Below are 20,235 nucleotides of genomic sequence, written 5' to 3'. Positions count from 1 at the left end.
AAACCTAGGAAACCCGAATGCATCCAAATAACTAACTGGCATTTATTTTTATTTTTTTCACACTAACAGAAGTGTCAAAAACACAATGATTAGGGAAAACCATAAAGGCATGATATTCTTTTATTTACAAATTGCAAATTGTCCAGTATGTAACAGCTTTAAAACATATCAACAGATTTCATAAGATAAATATCACACTAAATATAACACTTTCAATTTCTTCGATCACCACTGGCACTCAGTGATTTCTAAAAGATTTACAAAGCAAATACTGTCTCGTATTCTGTCAAGGCAACATTTCCAGCATCATTTCATTTAAAATGCACAAGAATAATTTTGTACCACAAAAAAATATGAATTCATTTCTTAATTTTTTTTATCCATAATCTTTTAGGAATCTATAAAAACTGTTTTTACCAAAAAATGATAAATTATAAAATTTTAAAGTTTTAAAGAAGTAGCAGCCAATGGTCAAGAATGTAAGCGATACGAATACACAAAATTCTGCGAGGATTGTACACGTCACTGACATCCAAAACATCTTAAGACAAATTTGTTAGGAAAATGAAGAAACTGCTTCCGAAGTATTCTGGTATTTTCAGCTGATCTCTCGAACCTGTCAGGAGAGCAGAAAGGCAGTGGGGTCCACAGTTTATCCTGAGAGTTTCTCTTCTGCCTGCAGACATCTGAGCACATACAAGATGACCTGGTAGCAGAAAATGTATTGTTCCTGGAGAGGAAAAACAGCAAATGTTACATGCAAAAAGACAGCAGAATTAAACTTCATTTAAAGGCATCGTTCATTATGAAGCTGTTACCTCTGTCTGCACCATGCCCTGCCTCTGGAGTCTCATGGTACGGACCACATCTGATATGTCAAACTGTGGAGAACATATGATTATTACATATAACTTCCATAATCGCATTAGCTAATAATGTATATAATACATATTATCATATTTTGTTTATCATTAGATTATTGTGCTGTAAGCATTTTCATCCATTTCATGAACCTTTGCCATTTAACTTCAATTATTATTTATGCCATTTATTATATCATTTATTTAGTCATTATAAGGTGTTGCCATAAACATAAATAAAAGTAGTATGCTTTTAGCCAGACAAAATTGTGATTGAAACAATTAATTTTCACCATTTAACTTCAAAAATAATTTATATAATTTATTTGTCCATTTATTTAGTGAAGTTTCTTGTTAATAGAAACATACAAACTAAATAAATAAACAGAGAAAAGTGATTCTTTAATCTCAATTATTATATATACAATTTATTCTATCATTTAATTTAGACAAATTATTTTAAAGTGTTACCAGAAACATAAATAAACAAAAAAAACTATATTTCAACCTAACAAAAAAATTGTGATTATTATTAAAAAAAAAAAAACTTTTGTCAGTTAACTTTATTATTTCTATTATTTTTTATATACATGTGTGTATCCAATGAAAAACAATCTAAATAATAATATGTGTAATGTACAAACCTTACAAATATAAAAATTCTAGTTAATTGTTCAAAGAATAAACTTATATATGACACTTACATCTGCATCTTTGCTGATGAGGCCAAGAACCACGTCTATGCAGATGAGCGTTCCTGATCGGCCAATCCCTGCACTGCAGTGAGTGACGATGGGCCCTGATTGGTGGATGTGTCTCATGTAGGAAATGAATGTCAGGAGCTGTTCTGGTTGAGTTGGGGTTCCATGATCAGGCCAGCCTGTGTAGTTCAGATGAGTGACTCTCTGGATCTCATTAGTCTGCAAGAGAAAGATATACATGCAGATTTATGCATTTAAACATCTATGCATATAGGTGTATTAATAAATATACTGATATATACACAAACCTGGATGTCTTTGACCTCTACGAGGCGGATGACGAAGTTGTCCAGGTGCTGATCTTTGACCAGTGTGATCTGCAGCCGGTCGTCCACCATCTCGGGCGAGAGGGGTGTGTCGGGCCAGTACCTCTGACATTTCACCTTCCCCCCCTCCACTTCCTGTGTCATCATGGCGATCACGTTGGACTTCTGCTCCCAAACCATCTGCCAGAAGTCCCCCAGCGTGGTGGGCAGCGGCCCCTGGCACGCGATGTACAGGAAGCTCTCGTCTTTCACAGGCATCTTGATGAAGTTGGCATTGATATAGCCACCATCCTTCCCCAGCATGACCCTGGTTGTGTCGACTGAACCAAGACAGAATTAATAGTCAAGTCACATTCATTTCTGTAGCGCTTTATATAACACAGATTGTGTCATGGCAGTTTCACAGAGATAACTGGGAAAATAGCTGAAATCAATTATGGAAATTAATATACAAAAAAGGTATATTATACATCAATGTTTTTCCTAACTCACATGGAACAATGTTCTTGTATCGGTTTTTCTTCTTGTTCTCTTTGGTCTGACCAATCAGACATTCATCCAAGGGGCGCAAATTCTGCAGATTCTTTGGGAAAAAAAATATATATGCGCATATTAAAATTTATTTTTTTAAATCCATATTAGTATTAAAGGCTATATTCATGCCATTAAAATAAAAATAAAATAAAATAAAGGTTTAATAGGTTGGGATCAGCAATATTATTTAAATGTTCTTGAAATAAGTCTCTACTGCTCATTAAGGCTGCATTTATTTAATAAAAAATAAAGTAAAAAATAGTGATATTGTGAAATATTATAATAATTTAAAATATTACTATACAGTCCTCAGTGTCATGTGATCCTTCAGCAATTGTTCTAAATGCTGATCTGTTGCTCAAGAAACATTTATTATTCTTCTCAACGTTGAAAACAGTTGCGGTGCTTAATATTACGAAAATAATTTTTTCAGAATTATTTGATGAATAGAAAGTTCAAAAGAACAACATTTGAAATAGGAATCTTTTGCAACATTATAAATGTCTTTACTGTCACTTCTGATCAAAGTAATGCATCTTTGTTGAAAGAAATATTAATTTTAAAAAAAATGTATGTAGTATTAAACGTGCACATAAAAATTTTCAAATATGCATGAAGTAATTTAAGGGGGTTTTATCATTTCTTGTGACTGAAGAAAATGTTCTAAGATCAAAGAATGGACTTTATCGATACATACAGTTGGGCAAAACAGTATTTAGTCAGCCACCAATTCTGCAAGTTCTCCCACTTAAAAAGATGAGAGAGGCCTGTAATTTTCATCATAGCTTCAACTATGAGAGACAGAATGGGGGGAAAGAATCCAGGAAATCACATTGTAGGATTTTTAATGCATTAATTGGTAAATTCCTCTGTAAAATAAGTATTTGGTCACCTACAAACAAGCAAGATTTCTGGCTCTCACAGACCTGTAACAACTTCTTTAAGAGGCTCCTCTGTCCTCCACATGTTACCAGTATTAAATGGCACCTGTTTGAACTCGTTATCAGTATAAAAGACACCTGTCCACAACCACAAACAGTCACACTCCAAACTCCACTATGGCCAAGACCAAAGAGCTGTTGAAGGACACAGAAACAAAATTGTAGACCTGCACCAGGCTGGGAAGACTGAATCTGCAATAGGCAAGCAGCTTGATGTGAAGAAATCAACTGTGGGAGCAATTATTAGAAAATGGAAGACATACAAGACCACTGATAATCTCCCTCGATCTGGGGCTCCACGCTAGATCTCACACCGTGAAAATCCCAGAACCACACGGGGGGACCTAGTGAATGACCTGCAGAGAGCTGGGACCAAAGTAACAAAGGCTACCATCAGTAACACACTACGCCGCCAGGGACTCAAATCCTGCAGTGCCAGACGTGTCCCCCTGCTTAAGCCAGTACATGTCCGGGCCCGTCTGAAGTTTGCTAGAGAGCATTTGGATGATCCAGAAGAGGATTGGGAGAATGTTATATGGTCAGATGAAACCAAAATATAACTTTTTGGTAAAAACTCAACTCGTCGTGTTCGGAGGAGAAAGAATGCTGAGTTGCATCCAAAGAACACCATACCTACTGTGAAGCATGGGGGAGGAAACATCATGCTTTGGGGCTGTTTTTCTGCAAAGGGATCAGGACGACTGATCCATGTAAAGGAAAGAATGAATGGGGCCATGTATCGTGAGATTTTGAGTGAAAACCTCCTTCCATCAGCAAGGGCATTGAAGATGAAACGTGGCTGGGTCTTTCAGCATGACAATGATCCCAAACACACCGCCCGGGCAACGAAGGAGTGTCTTCGTAAGAAGCATTTCAAGGTCCTGGAGTGGCCTAGCCAGTCTCCAGATCTCAACCCCATAGAAAATCTTTGGAGGGAGTTGAAAGTCCGTGTTGCCCAGCGACAGCCCCAAAACATCACTGCTCTAGAGGAGATCTGCATGGAGGAATGGGCCAAAATACCAGCAACAGTGTGTGAAAACCTTGTGAAGACTTACAGAAAACGTTTGACCTCTGTCATTGCCAGCAAAGGGTATATAACAAAGTATTGAGATGAACTTTTGTTATTGACCAAATACTTATTTAACAAAATGGCGGCGCGCACAATCGCAGCGGCTTCTCTCTCTCCCGACAGAACGGTGTTTTCGTGTTTTTTGTCTTGTAAGTCGCAATGTTTTTGCACATCTTCGTCTCGTCTACCTGTCTGTAAGCGCGCATACAGTCGTGAGTTTCTGCTCGATGTCGGCAGAATCACATTTTTTGAGTTAAACTCAGCACACGCCGAAGAGCTGCGGGACCTCGGTCTGTTCCGAAAGCCTACTACATCACCGACCCCCACTACTGCATCTCGCCCACAGCGGAGGCGCTACAAGCGGCGTGAGAGGAAGCAGAAGAGGGGTAAGCGCGGAGGTATCCGAGCTAGGCTAGCGGCCAACCCACACAAGCCAGCTATCCCCACCATCGTACTGGCGAACGTACGCTCTTTGGACAATAAACTGGACTACATCCGACTACTCCGCTCCACTCAGAGGACTGTAAGAGACTGTTGTGTTTTTGTGTTTACGGAAACTTGGCTTAACAACAGCGTGCCGGACTGCGCCATACAGCTCGACCAGCTAACATGCTATCGAGCTGACAGAGCTCTCGTCGAGGGAGGTAAGATCCGCAGCGGCGGGCTTTGTGTTTACATCAATGATGCATGGTGTCGCGACGCTGTTGTGGTCTGCAAACACTGCTCACCCTTGGTGGAGTTTATGATTATTAAGTGCCGGCCGTTCTATCTACCGAGGGAATATTCAGCCATACTGCTAGTTGCTGTATACATCCCTCCCAGCTCCAACAACAACATCAGGAGTGAGGCACTAAATGAACTGTACCAGCACACCAGTGAGCAGCAGACAGCCCACCCAGATGCTTTTCTCATCTTGGCCGGGGATTTCAACCACGCAGACTTAAAGAGTGTGTTCCCAAAAATACATCAACACACAGACTTTCCAACAAGGGGAAAAAATACCCTGGACTTTGTTTACACCACCCAGAGAGGAGCTTACAAGGCCCTCCCCCTCCCCCACCTCGGAGCCTCAGACCACATCACTGTCATGCTAATGCCTGCATACAGACCGCTCGTCATCAAAACAATACACAAAGTCATCAAAACAATACACAAACAGATTCAAGTGTGGCCGGAAGGGTCGTCAGAGGCACTTCAGGACTGTTTTGACACCACTGACTGGAATATGTTTCAGGACTGCCACATACAACAACACTACAGACCTCCAAGAGTACTCAGAGACTGTCACTGCCTACATCTCCAAGTGCATTGATGATGTAACAGTCACAAAGTCCATCACTGGCCGGGCCAACCAGAAGCCGTGGATGACAGGGGAAGTCTACAGACTGCTGAAGGCTCGGAACGCTGCCTTTAGAGCTGGAGATGAGGAGGGCCTGAAGACAGCTAGGGCCAACCTATCCCGCGGCATCAGAGAGGCCAAGAGACAGTACTCCAGGAGGATAGCCCATCATTTCAGCGACAGCAGAGACACGCGGAGCCTGTGGCAGGGGATACAGACCATTACGGATTACAAGCCCCCACCACAGACCTGTGACAGCACCATCCCCCTGCTGAACGAGCTGAATGCCTTCTTTGCTCGCTTTGAGGCACAAAACAGCACCACTGCACAGAAGACTCCACCTCCTCCCGGCGACCAGGTGATGACGCTGTCCCCGGACAGCGTAAGGAGGTCCCTCAGCAGGATCAATGCACGCAAAGCTCCGGGTCCTGACAACATTCCTGGGCGTGTACTGAGAGACTGTGCAGTGGAACTCACTGATGTCTTCACAGACATCTTCAACATCTCGCTAAATCAGGCCGTTGTCCCCGCATGCTTCAAAGCTACCACCATCATTCCAGTCCCGAAGAAGTCATCTCCATCCTGTTTCAATGACTACCGTCCAATAGCACTCACTCCTATTCTCATGAAGTGCTTTGAACGGCTAGTCATGCACCACATCAAGTCTGTCCTCCCCCCCTCACTTGACCCCTTCCAGTTTGCATATAGGTCCAACCGCTCGACTGATGATGCCATCGCCACTGCCCTCCACCCAGCCCTCACACATCTGGACAAAAAAGACTCATATGTCAGGATGCTGTTCATAGACTTCAGTTCAGCATTCAACACAATCATCCCTCAACAGCTCACACACAAACTGGTCCAGCTGGGGCTCAACACCTCTCTGTGCAACTGGCTGTTGGACTTCCTGACCGGGAGACCTCAAGCAGTACGGGTTGGCAGTAACACATCCAGCACCATCACACTGAACACTGGGGCCCCCCAAGGATGTGTGCTGAGCCCCCTCCTCTTCACTCTGCTGACCCACGACTGCACACCGTCACACAACTCTAACCTGATCATTAAGTTTGCGGATGACACAACTGTGGTGGGTCTCATCAGCAACAGAGATGAGACAAACTACAGGAGCGAGGTGAGCCGCCTGGCCGGGTGGTGCAGTGACAACAATCTCTCTCTGAATGTGGAGAAGACGAAGGAGATTATTGTTGACTTCAGGAGAGTACACACTCAGCATGCCTCTCTGACCATCAACGGTGCGACTGTGGAGAGAGTGAGCAGCACCAAGTTCCTGGGTGTGCACATCACAGAGGACCTCTCCTGGACTAACAACACTGTAGCACTGGCCAAGAAAGCACAGCAGCGTCTCTACTTCCTCCGCAAACTCAGAAGAGCCAGAGCCCCGACCCCCATCATGTGCACCTTCTACAGAGGCACCATCGAGAGCATCCTAACCAGCTGCATCACTGTGTGGTATGGCGCTTGCAACGCATCCTGCCGCAAGTCACTTCAGCGAATAGTGAGAGCAGCTGAGAAGATCATTGGTGTCTCTCTCCCCTCCCTCCAGGACATCTACAGCACCCGTCTCACCCGCAAAGCCCTCCGCATTGCAGGTGATTCCACCCACCCGACACACAGCTTCTTCAGTCTGCTGCCATCAGGGAGGAGACTGCGGAGTCTCCAGGCGAGGACCAGCAGACTGAAGGACAGCTTCATACATCAGGCTGTCAGGAAGCTGAACTCCCTCCCGTCCCTGCCCCCCCTCCCCTCTTCTTACCCCATACAACACTGAACTCTGACACTATGAGAACACCCCCCCCCCCCCCCCCCCCACGGCTCCCCACACCCCCAGGACCAGCCACCTACTTACAAACTGTGACCAGCACCTCTCACTTGTGCAGCATTGGACTGATCACTACCTCATCCAGCATTGACTGCAAACTACCTCCTCGGATAGTCTCATAAAAAGACTGTTCTCCTGTCAATTTAACAGACTGACAAGCTCTTTTTGCACTACACACATATCTGCACAGTGTTTGTTTTATTTAACTGGTTTGCACTCTATCTATTCTGCCATGTCACTTTATCTATCTTTTTTTATTTTTCTACAATGTCCTTAGACTGACAAGCTCTTTTTGCACTATACATATATCTGCACAGTTTTGGTTTATTTAACTGGTTTGCACTCCATCTATTCTACCATGTGCCTTATGTCACTTTATCTATCTTTTCTTTATTTTTATTTTTCTACAATGTTCTCAGATTGATAAGCTCTTTTTGCACTACAAATATATCTGCACAGTTTTGTTTTTATTTAACTGGTTTGCACTATCTGCCATGCGCCTTATGCCACTTTATCCATTTCTTTATTTTTTTTCTACAATGTCCTTACTTGTATAGCTATAGAGTTGTATGTACATATGTTTAAACCGTATTATCTGTATTTGAACGTGTTTAATGTTAACTGTTTACACCAAGGGTCTGAGGGTAACGCAATTTCAATTCTCTGTATGTATGTGCTGTACATGTGGAAGAATTGACAATAAAGCAGACTTGACTTGACTTATTTTTCACCATAATTTGCAAATAAATTCTTTAAAAATCAGACAATGTGATTTCCTGGATTCTTTCCCCCCATTCTGTCTCTCATAGTTGAAGCTATGATGAAAATTACAGGCCTCTCTCATATTTTTAAGTGGGAGAACTTGCAGAATTGGTGGCTGACTAAATACTTTTTTGCCCAACTGTATATAGTACAATCAAACATTTTCTGTACCTCAAACTCTTGCAGAGGAACTTTCTGTTCCAGCAGGCCTCTCATCATACGCACTATAGTGTTGAGGTTAGCAGACGTATAATGACCGTCAGGAACCACTTTAACCAGCGGCAGAGACGTCAACACTTCCTCAGTGACAATGGGGCCATCTGAGAGACAGCGAGACAAAATAACATGTATAACATTTAAAATAAGACAAACCAATTCAATGAATAAGATCTGGGCTTCACAACCCATTCGTAATGAAGTACTATAAGAAAACAGTCCTCTAGAGTGGTTTTAACAGCAGACTGACCTTCAGTAAATTTAGAGTTGATGTTCTGTATCGGCAGCTCGTCACTCCCCCATGTGATCTCATCCTCGTCCAGCTGACCTGACGATGACTGCAGGGCACTGAGAAGAGAGGGAGATCCGATCAGAACAAACCTGCTAGATTTAACACTCGATGAGTTTAAGAGCACATAGCTATCTAACTATAAACTTTATATAACTATAAAATGCTTAAATACAAATAGCCTGGATTCAGTCATGTTTACTAAATAGAAAGTGTTTGGGTGGTTTATGTCTCAAGTTGCTTTGAGAAAATTATGTTGATAAATAGGAATATGAACTGAATTTTCACTCTAATTTCTAAATTTAAAATATAAGCAGTTGAACAAAAACATACAAGCTACAGTAGTGAAATTACTTGAGTCATATGAAAACTGCAGAAATGATTTCCTCACCTGTCGTTGAGTGGAACATCAACATTTTCTTCCTTCCACTCAGCCTTCCGAGACGTCTGAAAACAGAAGAACATAGCATATAGTTCAGACAAACAGATGCACTGTTTTACAAGTCAATACAATCACCTCAAAGTCCATTGCTATCAGATCAGATCTTATGAACTTCATTTGTCTGCTGTGAAACTGCAGATATTCAAAGTTTTATTACAGATGGCTGTACCTCTGGGGAGTCTTCCGGCAGAGACGAGCCGTCACAGTCTGTGTCCTCTGATAGGTCCCCACTTCCTTCTGTTCCCTTCCCTTTCTCTAGAGAGCCAGTGTCATAGTCTAAAACACAAACACACAGTCTTGATCATGTAAATACTCCACTCTCACATCTGCAGGTAACATTCAGATGAGACATCTGCCAGAATGATGTGTCATGTGAGGTTATTATGGTAACAAGAACTAAAAAAACTTTATTTGACAGTATTTGTACTTATAGTGTACTTAACCAAGAAGGTACTAGTAGTATAAGGTAACTACAGGGGTTAAGGTTAGGTTTTGGGGTAGGTTCAGGGTTAGTATCTGGTTATTACCCAGTTGTTGTAACTGATATAATAAGTACATAGTATATACAAGTGGAAAAGGACTGTAAAATAAAGTGCAGTTACACGTTATTTTAAGGTGTCATTGTTACAGTGTGATTATACATTTAAGTACTGAGTAATATTAATTAACTACATGTACTTATTACATGGTTAGTGTTAGGATTAGGGTTACTTGCATGCACTTAAGCATAATTTATAGTTGTAATGAAAGTAAGTACATGTAACGTGTACGGGGTGACCCCGAATAGTCGACGATTCGATGCTTCGATAGGAGGAGCCTTATTCGACTCCCAATCTCACAGTCGAATATTTGCGGGGTGTTATGATCGTGTCATTTTGGCTATATGGGGGTGCTCAATGTCTGATTTCACACAGAACTACCGGTTTTCTCACATTAAGTTAATATACAGCCTATTAAGATAATGCTGTAAATAATAATCTGAAAAGGAAGCTTTAAATAAATATTTTGACATGCGTGAATAAATCCAACCATCCATATAGATTTAAGTTTCACTTTCCATAATCTGTGATCGACAGAGGAGCATCTTGGCAGCAGGGATTTAAATCTTAAATTCAAGACTCAAATTGACAGGCAGAGTGAAAGATTTTTTCGATCAGGGAGGGTACAAGTGATTTCAAAACATTTCAGCTGGTTTATATATATTGTGTATATATAATTTATCTCGTATGAGATGCATTTGGTTGAGCTGCGCTGCAGTAAAGCGCTTCATTGTAGTAGGCTAATGTGATTATATCTTCAGCACACAGCGCGAGTAGGACAAACAACAATGCAGAATATTAATAGCTATGACTGAGACCGTCATATACATAACATTACAATGAGAACACTATTATAATAAAAACGCTATTAATTTTTAGAGTTTAGCCGTGTTTCTGCACGGTGTTGCGCAGTTCAAAACAGAAGTGCAGAACATTAATAACCACTGTCATATACATAACATTATAATGAGAGCACTGTTGTAAAAAATTGTGAATTATATGGTTTAGCTGACGTTTAACGCCATTTTTTTTTATCAAAACATAAAACATTATTTTTGCATCTGCGAGGAGTCTGTTACACATTTTCCCTGTGTGTTAACCTCAGTAATTATGACTGTTGAATGTTCTGACTTGACTCTTGGCAATGTATTTTGCCTCGCCCCCAACATATGATTCAACTATCAGTCGACTATTGACGAGATTTGAAAATTCCGATTCGACTATTAAAATCCTTAGTCGGGGACACCCCTAGTAACGTGCAACAAGGACACCTTAAAAAAAAATGTTAAAAACATTTTCATGAAATAACTAAACATTAACATTAAAATATACTTAATTATATATATAATATACTTAATTAAACAAATTTAGTCAAACTTTATTTAATATAAATATAGAAATAAAAAACTAATACACATGAAAATAAAATTGATAACATTCATTACTAAAATTAAAATGTATACAATATATTTTATTAAAATTATTTTTCTAATTTTTTTAACATTTAATAAATGTATTCAATTAAAAATATAATACATCAAAATATCATAATTAAAAATAACAACAATATATAAATATTTTATTAATACATAATAGAATTGAACTAAACTAATTAAACATTTTAATAGAAAACTATAATAGTATCTCAATGATACTAAAATCAGGCTGGTCATGTGATCTTTACTGTACCTATTGAAGGGAGGGGAGGTGGGTTGGTCTTGCTTTGCTCCGATGGCGTCTGGATTTTAGTCTTAACACCACTGTCCTCACTCACATCTGAAACAGATTTTTGTAAGATATTTGCAAATATTATTTTTTTTGTATGCAATAATACAAAAAATATTATATAATATACATTGACACATAAATTGTACAAATTATTTTAATTAAATGTTGTGTTTTTCTATTTATATTTTAAAGAACTTTGAATTATTTAAATAAATATTTTTATTTAACAAAAATATAGAATAATAATTTAATAATGAAAATGATTTAAAAAAAATATTAGAATTTAAAATATACATATTAGATATATTTTTTATATCTACTAAAATACTTTTTTCATTTATATTTTTATATATTATTTTTAAAATGTATATTTATATTTTTTTAAATATACAATATCAATATGAATTAACGTGAGATTGTTGACGGTACCTTTGTTGCCATTCACACCGTTGGATTTGAGAGGCAGAAAGCCCAGGTACGTGTTGGGCATTTGGTCAGGTGGACGGGAGACGATGAGGTTCACCAAGCCTTTAGCTTTACGGATGGTGGTGACGGCTTTAGAGTGAGACACGCCAATCATCAGATCCTCATTCACCTGTACATAAAAGCAACCACAGAATTAACTTTCATAACTTAAAAAAAAAACATCATATTGTATTTTTTCAAAAACACTGGTTACTGGCCTTCAGTAAACGATCGCCAACTTGCAATGTGCCCGCGGTGTCTGCGGTGCCTCCAGGGGTGATGGACTTCACGAAAATACCCCTCTCTCCACCAATCACAGAAAAGCCCAGACCTCCTGCTGGCGGCTTCTCCAACTGCAGCTTTACAATCTGTTCCTGCAAACACATTAGACCAGAAACGAGTGAAATAAAGAACACAGAATGTGAATGAGATGATAAACTGATAATGAAAGCACATTAACAATTACAATGAAATCAAAGACAGAGGAAGCCACACTCAACGTTTGCCGTCTGCTGTGGTGCTTCCTTAAAATCGACTCGCATTCCTCTCACCTGTTCCTCTTGTAGCTAACAGACTGCAGAAATCTGACCTGCCTCAGTTTAAATTTCAAACCGTTTGTTTCCCGTCTCACGCGCCACAGAACAGCAGCACCAATACTATAATATCAAGCCTGAGAAGTTTCTGTTTCTAAAGTCGGTGTATTTAGTGATAAAATATTTAGCCAGAGCTGCTCCGATCAATATTAGGTAATAGTTTACCAGAAGTTCTACAGGTCCTTACCTCTGCGGGACAGATACCGGATAGGGCCTCCAATTCGTTACGATCGTTGCTGTGGAGATAACCTATGATACAAAGAGAGAAATGAGGCCACTGTGTATATTACTCAGTTTACAGCTAGAAGAGTAACAGCGCTGCTAACCAGAGCATCAGAATGCCATCAAATCACAAGTATACAATTGATACCATTAATTAAAGCAATAAGCACTGGATCACATCTTACAGAGCTTTTACCATACTTAAGGGTGACATTAGCTAAAAAATATAACATAATAACAACTAGCTAAGCATTTCCTGTTTTAAACTGTTAATGAACAATGAGAATACAGTATGAGTACAGGATGCATTAAATTGATCAAGAGAGACATTTATGCTTTTCTAATTCAAATATATGCAAACTTTTAAACTTTCTATTCAAAGACTCCTAAAAAATCCTGACCAAAAATGATGGTTTCCACATTGATGATGATAAAAAAATGTTTCTAAAGAATTTCTCAAATCTGTATTGGATCATGTGACACTGAAGAGTTACTGGAGTAATGATGCAGAAAATTCAGCTTTGCATTGCAGGAATAAATTACACTTTAAAACATACTCAAATAGAACACAGTTATTTTAAAATGAAATCATATTTCACAATATTACCATTTTTACTGCATTTTTAATCAAACAAATACAGCCTTGGTGAGCGTAAGATAATTAAATAAAAAATGACAACAATAAAATGACCCCTCCTGACCCCAAATTACAGAACAGTGATTAAATTGTGATCATTTATACACTTACCGTTCATACTCTGTGAGTCTTTAGGACTGACGTTATTGTTTAGTAATGAAATCTGCTCCTCACCCGGACAAACAGGCTTCCCATCCCTACAGAAATATAGTTAGAAGTGTTACACATATCACATAACAACTGCCAAAATAAAAAGTCCATCAAAAGTATCTTTCCAACATCTGAAAGAAATATGGATGATCTTCGAAGTGTTTGGTGAAGGTGAAGCGAGTAACTCACCTGGTGGCTTTGAGACTGAGATTCCTCAGTGACAGCTGCAGGAGTCTGCGGCTCTCGCTCAAGGTCAAATCCTGCGTCGGAGCGCCGTTGATGTAAAGTATGATATCCAAGTATCTCAAGGTGCCTTCCGCAGAGGCTACGGATCCTGGGATGATGTCCTTTACGAACAGCACGCCCAACCCACTGTCACTTCCTCCATCAAGAACAAGCCCTGCAAGAGACGCCCAGAAAACAAAGACTTAGCTGCGCTAACCCTAACGCCACCTTCTGTTTTTCTTTCTTTTGCTTTTTTGTCAGCGGGCTGAAACCTGACACCCTTATCTGGCGTGTTGTCTAACCCCATGAGCTCATTTTTCCAGTGAAACGCAGGTGGGCTTTGTTTATTCTGATGGATATCTGTGTTTTTGTGTGACCCGGTAAAGCCCTGTTGACCTCTGACAGTCAGATAATACTAATGCACCACACAAATGGGTCGAATGCTGCAGCAGGATTCTGGGTACTTCTGAGAAGACCAAAGGCATTGAGTGGTAAAGAGGATCGGTTACCATATATACGTTGATGTTTCCATTACCTAAGGACTCATCATGGCACTGAAACGTGATGTCGGGAAGGAGGTGGGCCTCTATTGGTGGTCTGGGAGATTCTAGGATGCGGCCAACCACGAGGTCCACGACTTTGGGGGTGGCACGTACCAGGTTGACCACCTCAGTGTGATTCATGCCAGACAGGTCCGTGTTATTCACCTATAAACAGAGTAAAATGAGTGAAGATGCATTAAAATGCAATACAATTGAAATTGAAGTTTTGCAGCTTTTAGTCCATGTGTTAGTTTTATATGGTAGTGTATTGATAAAGGCCAACAAAATTAAACCTTAGGAAGCATGGAACTGTTTTCAGGCGAGTATGAAAATATTTGTCTAATACAATGCTCTCTATAATCTATATCCATTAATACTACCTGCCATGGTTATTATAGTAAACAAAAACTCAAAACCATTTAAAAATATCATTATTTGAAACAAAATCAATGTTAACTGAAATAAAATAAAAACAAATAAAATTATATATTTTTTCGATTTTTTTTTTCTTTTGTCATTTAGTTTAACTTGATGGAAAATAAAGACTAAATAGACATATTTGGGAAAAAAATTACTAATTTAAATACTAAAAATTTAACTAAAATTAACATGAAAAAAGAAAATAAAAAAACATTTAAAAAATATTCATAAAAACTATAACAACATACGTCAATGCTAATACTAAATGCAATGCTAATGTCAATACTAAAATAACACTGCCTATGAACAGCATTAAAAAAAAAATTAATATACACTATCATTAAATTTTATTTTTTTAATAATTGAATACTTTTATTCAGCAAGAACGCATTAACTTGATCAAAAGTGACAGTAAAGGGATTTTTAAAGTTACAAATGATTTCCATTTCAAATAAATGTTCTTCAAACTAGAAAATAGTTATAAATTGTAATAAAATTTCACAATGTTACTGTTTTTACAGAATTTTGGACTAAATAAATGCAGCATTGGTGAGCACAAGAGATTTCCTAAAATCCTAATAACACAAATTTTTCTTGGTAGTGGAAGTTGAAAATTTAAAAAGAAAATTGAGTCCACATAAAATAGTTATATTTTTCTGTTGATGTATTGTTTCCTATCTATATATGTATATAATGAATAAATAAATATGACTCTCTTTAACTAGCCATATCAAGTTTTCAAATAGTTCTGCAAAGCAGCAGGAAAGATACACCCATCACCCAGTGGCGATGCTGTACCATTATCATGCGATCCCCTGGACGCAGTCGGCCGTCTCCTTTAGCAGGGTCCTGGAAAATGTCATGGATGTAGCAATTATTGTCGTCCCCTTTGGTGAGAGTGAAACCTAAACTTCCTTTATCAGACTTCACCAGAGACACCTTCAGCTCCACCTCCTAAAATGACAAACATTCCTGTGTTTATCATAGCAGAGAAGATCCTCAACACATGCAGGATATTCCACTAGAAATTGTCAAAAGATCATCATTTGGATTAAATAACACACAGAGATCAATATTTTGTCAAGCTAACGGTCACTCACAGGGATTAACTCTTCCTCCTGGCCATGATCTGGCAGACAGAGGTTAACCGGGTTTGGCAGCGGTGGAGGAAGAGGGTCTGGACTGGGGCTCAGGATCCCAATCTCAGGCAGGGCTGGAGAAGATGACATACGAACTGCAGAGCTGTCCAAATCACTGGAGAACACAGACAGGAAATGGAACATAATTAATAAACATGCATTCTGTGACATATTGAGATAATATGAGGTGCTCCATCTAAAAGGAGGAAAAAAATATCAATATATTTTTTCATTTGCATTTTTTAGATTTCTACATTACATTTTTTTCTTGTTTTTTTGTTTTAAAATTAAATTGACACAAACTAAAATGCTTTATGAGATCAGAATTGAAACTAAGAAACAAAAAAATAAATAAAACTTGAAAAAAACGTTAAATAAAAAATGAAATAAAATGCTGTGTGATATTTAAATATATTTTAACTAAAATATTAAATTTTTGTATTTTTATATTTTATAGATATTTAAACTAAGAACAAAATAAATTAACTAATAAAATGTGAAAAAACAATGATGTAAAAAAATAAAATAAAAACTGTAAATAAAAAATGCTTTGAGATCAATGCTTACTGAAACCAAAATTCCAATTGAAATAGTGAAAAAAAAACTGACGCTAAATTAAAAATTAAAAATTAAAAAATTGCTCCATGAGATTGGCACCAAAAATAAAACGTGAACAAAAAACTGATGTTAAATGAATAATAAAAATGTATTATAAATATGCTTTATGAAACTGCCTTTGAAACTAAAAACTAAAAATAAAATGTCAAAAAAAACCTGACGTTAAATTAAAACCAAAATGCAGAAAATAAAATGCTTCATGAGACCGGCCTTGAAACTAAGAAACAGAACATAAAAAATTGATGTTGAATTAAAAATAAGAGAGAAAATAAAATAATTTTGAGATCGACATTAAAATGAATCAAAAAATAAAACGTGGAAATTGTGTAACTAGCCGTTTTTACAGACTAATATCGATACAACATATCGACCTGTTTCTGTCATTTCTTTATTTTCATTTCTGCTCGGAAAGATTATGGCAAAGCAAATGTCAGTCAAAAGAAGCCACGTCATTTTTGCTGCAGATCTCTATCACACTGCATTCAGCAGTGCAAACAAGTGTTTCACTGCTGCTGGCTGTCAGGTTGTCTGACACAGTCACATAATACAGACCGAGCAAAACACTCCCAGAGGAGAGATTAGTGCCATCACACCTGAACTCTGTAACCTGGGCCCAATTTCATTAAACAACCACATCGGCTTATGCAAGAACAGTGTTTACTTCTAAAAGACTGACAAAGCCAAGTTATTAGAGGCTCTTATACATGCAAACACAACAAAAAACAAAGTATTATGCTTAAAGAACACATTTCTGACCTTCTGCTGACATCAGGTCTAGACATGGACTGTCTGGGTGAGTAATAAGCCGATTGTATGGTGTCGTTCATATTGGCCTCGTATGGGAGTTTTCCCATGGGGGTCTGGTAGACACTCCGGTCCCAGGCCTGACTGGCCTGCTCCAGGTTGGCGGGGCTGAAGGCCTCCTCCAGCTCGTCGTTGTCTGTGCTGTCGCTGTAACTGTCTCTGCGACTGGGCGACTTCACCATCAGCCTCTCAAGAGCCTCTTCCACAGGACCCACCGCCCGGAGGTGCTCCGTCTGAGGCGGGGAGCACGTCTTGGCATCAGGCTGGGGCTTGGGACGGGGTTCCTTTCGTGGAGAGGGTACGGGAGTCTGAGGAAAGTCAATTGTAGATTTTATTTTAAAGATGTGAAATATCCCAAAACGTAATGCACAATGTAAAACGTTTAATGTAAAAACTGAGGTGGACCACTGGAGAGCTACTGAGACAGCAAAAAGACTCAATAAAATGAAAAAAATTTAATAAAAATTTTATAAAAATTAAATAAATCTCATTACATTTTTAATGAAATATAAATACTAAAATTAAAACAACAAAATAAATAACCCTAACCCTAAATCCTAATTAAAATAAAATAAAAAAATAAAAAATATAAGATAAATAATAATAATAAAATGAAATAAAACTCCATAAAACAAAACATCAAAACAAAATACGACTCAACAAAAGAAAGACAAAACAGACCTCTAAATGCAGTAAAAAAAATTAACAATCCATAATGAAAATAAAATTCTCAAAAACTCAAAATAAAATAAAAATACAACAATAACCCTAAATACTAATTAAAATAAATAAAAACTCTAAAACAAATAAACAAATAAATACACTCAGTTTAATAATATAAAACAAATGAAAATACACAAAATAAATTAAAACCTCAAAAAAAGAAAAAAGCTAAATAAACCAACATTAAAACCAATATTAATAATAAACAAAAATGAAATATCAAAAAGAGAATAATACTAAATTGAAAAAAAATAAAAAAATAAAAAAATAAATAAAAATAAAATAAGACTCAAAATACAACAAAACCCTAGCCCTGAATTAAAACAAAACACTCATTAAAATAATAATAAAAAAAATAAAAATAAATAAAGACCCCAAATAAATTAGACTCAAAATAATCAGTCTCTTGTAGTGGCACTTAGTTTATCATGGAATATGTCAAGTCAAGTCAATATTATGGGGAAATAGTTTGTCGAAATAGTGTCATTCTCCTGTGGCCAGACAAAATCAGCAGTTTAAATCTAGGCTAAGTGTAGCTGTAATTTGCATTGTGTCTTTTCCTGATATTCTTGAGTGAAAACCAAGCAGCATATTCCTTTAGATAGAGGAATGTGATACATGGATGTGAATTTAGATCAATGAGATGAAAACTAAGTCTTACTTTAATGGCAGGGTCCATCTCAGGTAAGACCCCTGGTGCAGGTCTACACAAGTGAAGGGTCACCTCCTGTCCTGTGCCCCTCAGAGCAGAGATCACCTCCTGACAACACCCCAAAGAACAAAAGACATGTTTTAATAAAGATATTTGTGTTTAGTTTTTTTTAAATGAAGTAAAGTGTTAACGCACATGTTGTGACAATCCTTTGAGTGACGTCTGATTGACACGTAGAATGACGTCGCCCACTTCGATGCGGCCACTCTCAGCTGCTGGCTGCCCTGGAAACAGCTTCTTGACCCGGACCATGCTGGAGCTCACAGGCTCTCCGGGAACATTCTCCTCACGGCTGAAACTGAAGCCCAGACCAGACGTGTTCTTCAGCAAACCCACCTCAAACGTGTTATCTAGAGGGAGTAAACAAGAAAGAGGACGATTTACTCTTCCAAAGTTCAAAAACCGGACCACACATTTAACCTCTAGCACATTTTCAAATGTTCTTCAACCAGTGTGTCGATTCCATCTCATACCAGGAGTAATGAAATTGTATTCTGCTTTCTTTGGAGGTGGTGGTGGCAGCTCCTCTGCAGCTGCATTCAGAGGTTCAGAAATGCCTTGTCGGGTCAGAGGGGCATGGATGCTGTCTTTTGGGGGCTGACCTTTCTCCATCAACAGATGCACCACCTAGACAGTGGGAATTATTGTTTTTTTAAAAACACTGTTTACTTTCAGAGAAGCACAGTCCTCTAGGGGGCGCAGTGCAGACCCAGAGTTCTCACCTGTTCAGTGTCTCTCAGGATCTCTACAGCTTGTTTGTGTGTCGCTCCTTCAAGACTCTTCCCATTCACAGCAACCATACGATCACCTGCACAACAAAGTCAACACTCAGGCTTGCATAAGTGCAATTTTATAATTGTGAATCTGTTCAAGAAAATAAAAAATATAGATCATCTTACCCCCCAAAATTATATTATTTAATTTATATATTACATTATATTATATTACTATCCATCCACTGTCCAAACTGCTTATCCTAGGGTAGGGTTGTGGGATATTAATATTCCATTTTTTTAATAAATTATATATCATATGTGACCCTGGACCACAAAACCAGTCATAAGGGTCAATTTTTCGAAACTGAGATTTATACATCACCTGAAAGCTGAATAAATAAGCTTTCTATTGATGTATGGTTTGAATAGGATAATATTTGGCCGAGATACAACTATTTGAAAATCTGGGAATCTGCAGGATGCAAAAAACAAAAATCAAAATAGAGAAATTTGCATTGTAAAGTTCTTACAATTCATATTACTAATCAAAAATTAAGTTGATATATTTACAGTAGGAAATTTACAAAATATCTTCATCGAACGTGATCTTTACTTGATGTCCTAATGATTTTTGGCATAAAATTTAAATCAATAATTTTGACCCATACAGTGTATTTTTGGCT

General features: G+C 38.1%; 1 protein-coding gene across 2 annotated transcripts in view; it reads right to left on the bottom strand.

The window, feature by feature from the left end:
• Positions 1-34: 34 nt before the first annotated feature.
• LOC306855927 (tyrosine-protein phosphatase non-receptor type 13-like) overlaps positions 35-20,235 on the bottom strand; it is an 81,571-nt gene continuing 61,370 nt past the window's right edge. For both annotated transcript variants that reach the window (XM_079394897.1, XM_079394898.1), the window contains 23 exons: positions 19,559-19,644; positions 19,310-19,463; positions 18,972-19,186; positions 18,786-18,884; positions 17,354-17,709; positions 15,941-16,094; positions 15,639-15,794; positions 14,414-14,585; positions 13,843-14,053; positions 13,615-13,700; positions 12,832-12,893; positions 12,270-12,425; positions 12,016-12,181; positions 11,548-11,634; positions 9,489-9,595; positions 9,269-9,324; positions 8,839-8,936; positions 8,544-8,692; positions 2,380-2,470; positions 1,870-2,207; positions 1,565-1,780; positions 819-881; positions 35-730 (listed from right to left, as the gene is read on the bottom strand). In XM_079394897.1, coding sequence (XP_079251023.1) covers positions 653-730; positions 819-881; positions 1,565-1,780; positions 1,870-2,207; positions 2,380-2,470; positions 8,544-8,692; positions 8,839-8,936; positions 9,269-9,324; positions 9,489-9,595; positions 11,548-11,634; positions 12,016-12,181; positions 12,270-12,425; positions 12,832-12,893; positions 13,615-13,700; positions 13,843-14,053; positions 14,414-14,585; positions 15,639-15,794; positions 15,941-16,094; positions 17,354-17,709; positions 18,786-18,884; positions 18,972-19,186; positions 19,310-19,463; positions 19,559-19,644 — 3,356 coding nt within the window. In that variant the 3' untranslated portion in view covers positions 35-652. The remainder of the gene's footprint in view (positions 731-818; positions 882-1,564; positions 1,781-1,869; positions 2,208-2,379; positions 2,471-8,543; positions 8,693-8,838; positions 8,937-9,268; positions 9,325-9,488; positions 9,596-11,547; positions 11,635-12,015; positions 12,182-12,269; positions 12,426-12,831; positions 12,894-13,614; positions 13,701-13,842; positions 14,054-14,413; positions 14,586-15,638; positions 15,795-15,940; positions 16,095-17,353; positions 17,710-18,785; positions 18,885-18,971; positions 19,187-19,309; positions 19,464-19,558; positions 19,645-20,235) is intronic.

Source organism: Barbus barbus (assembly GCF_936440315.1).
Source record: "Barbus barbus genome assembly, chromosome: 36".
Taxonomy (NCBI): domain Eukaryota; kingdom Metazoa; phylum Chordata; class Actinopteri; order Cypriniformes; family Cyprinidae; genus Barbus; species Barbus barbus.
The sequence above is the reverse complement of the archived record's forward strand: the minus strand, read 5'-3'. Positions and strand labels throughout refer to the sequence as shown.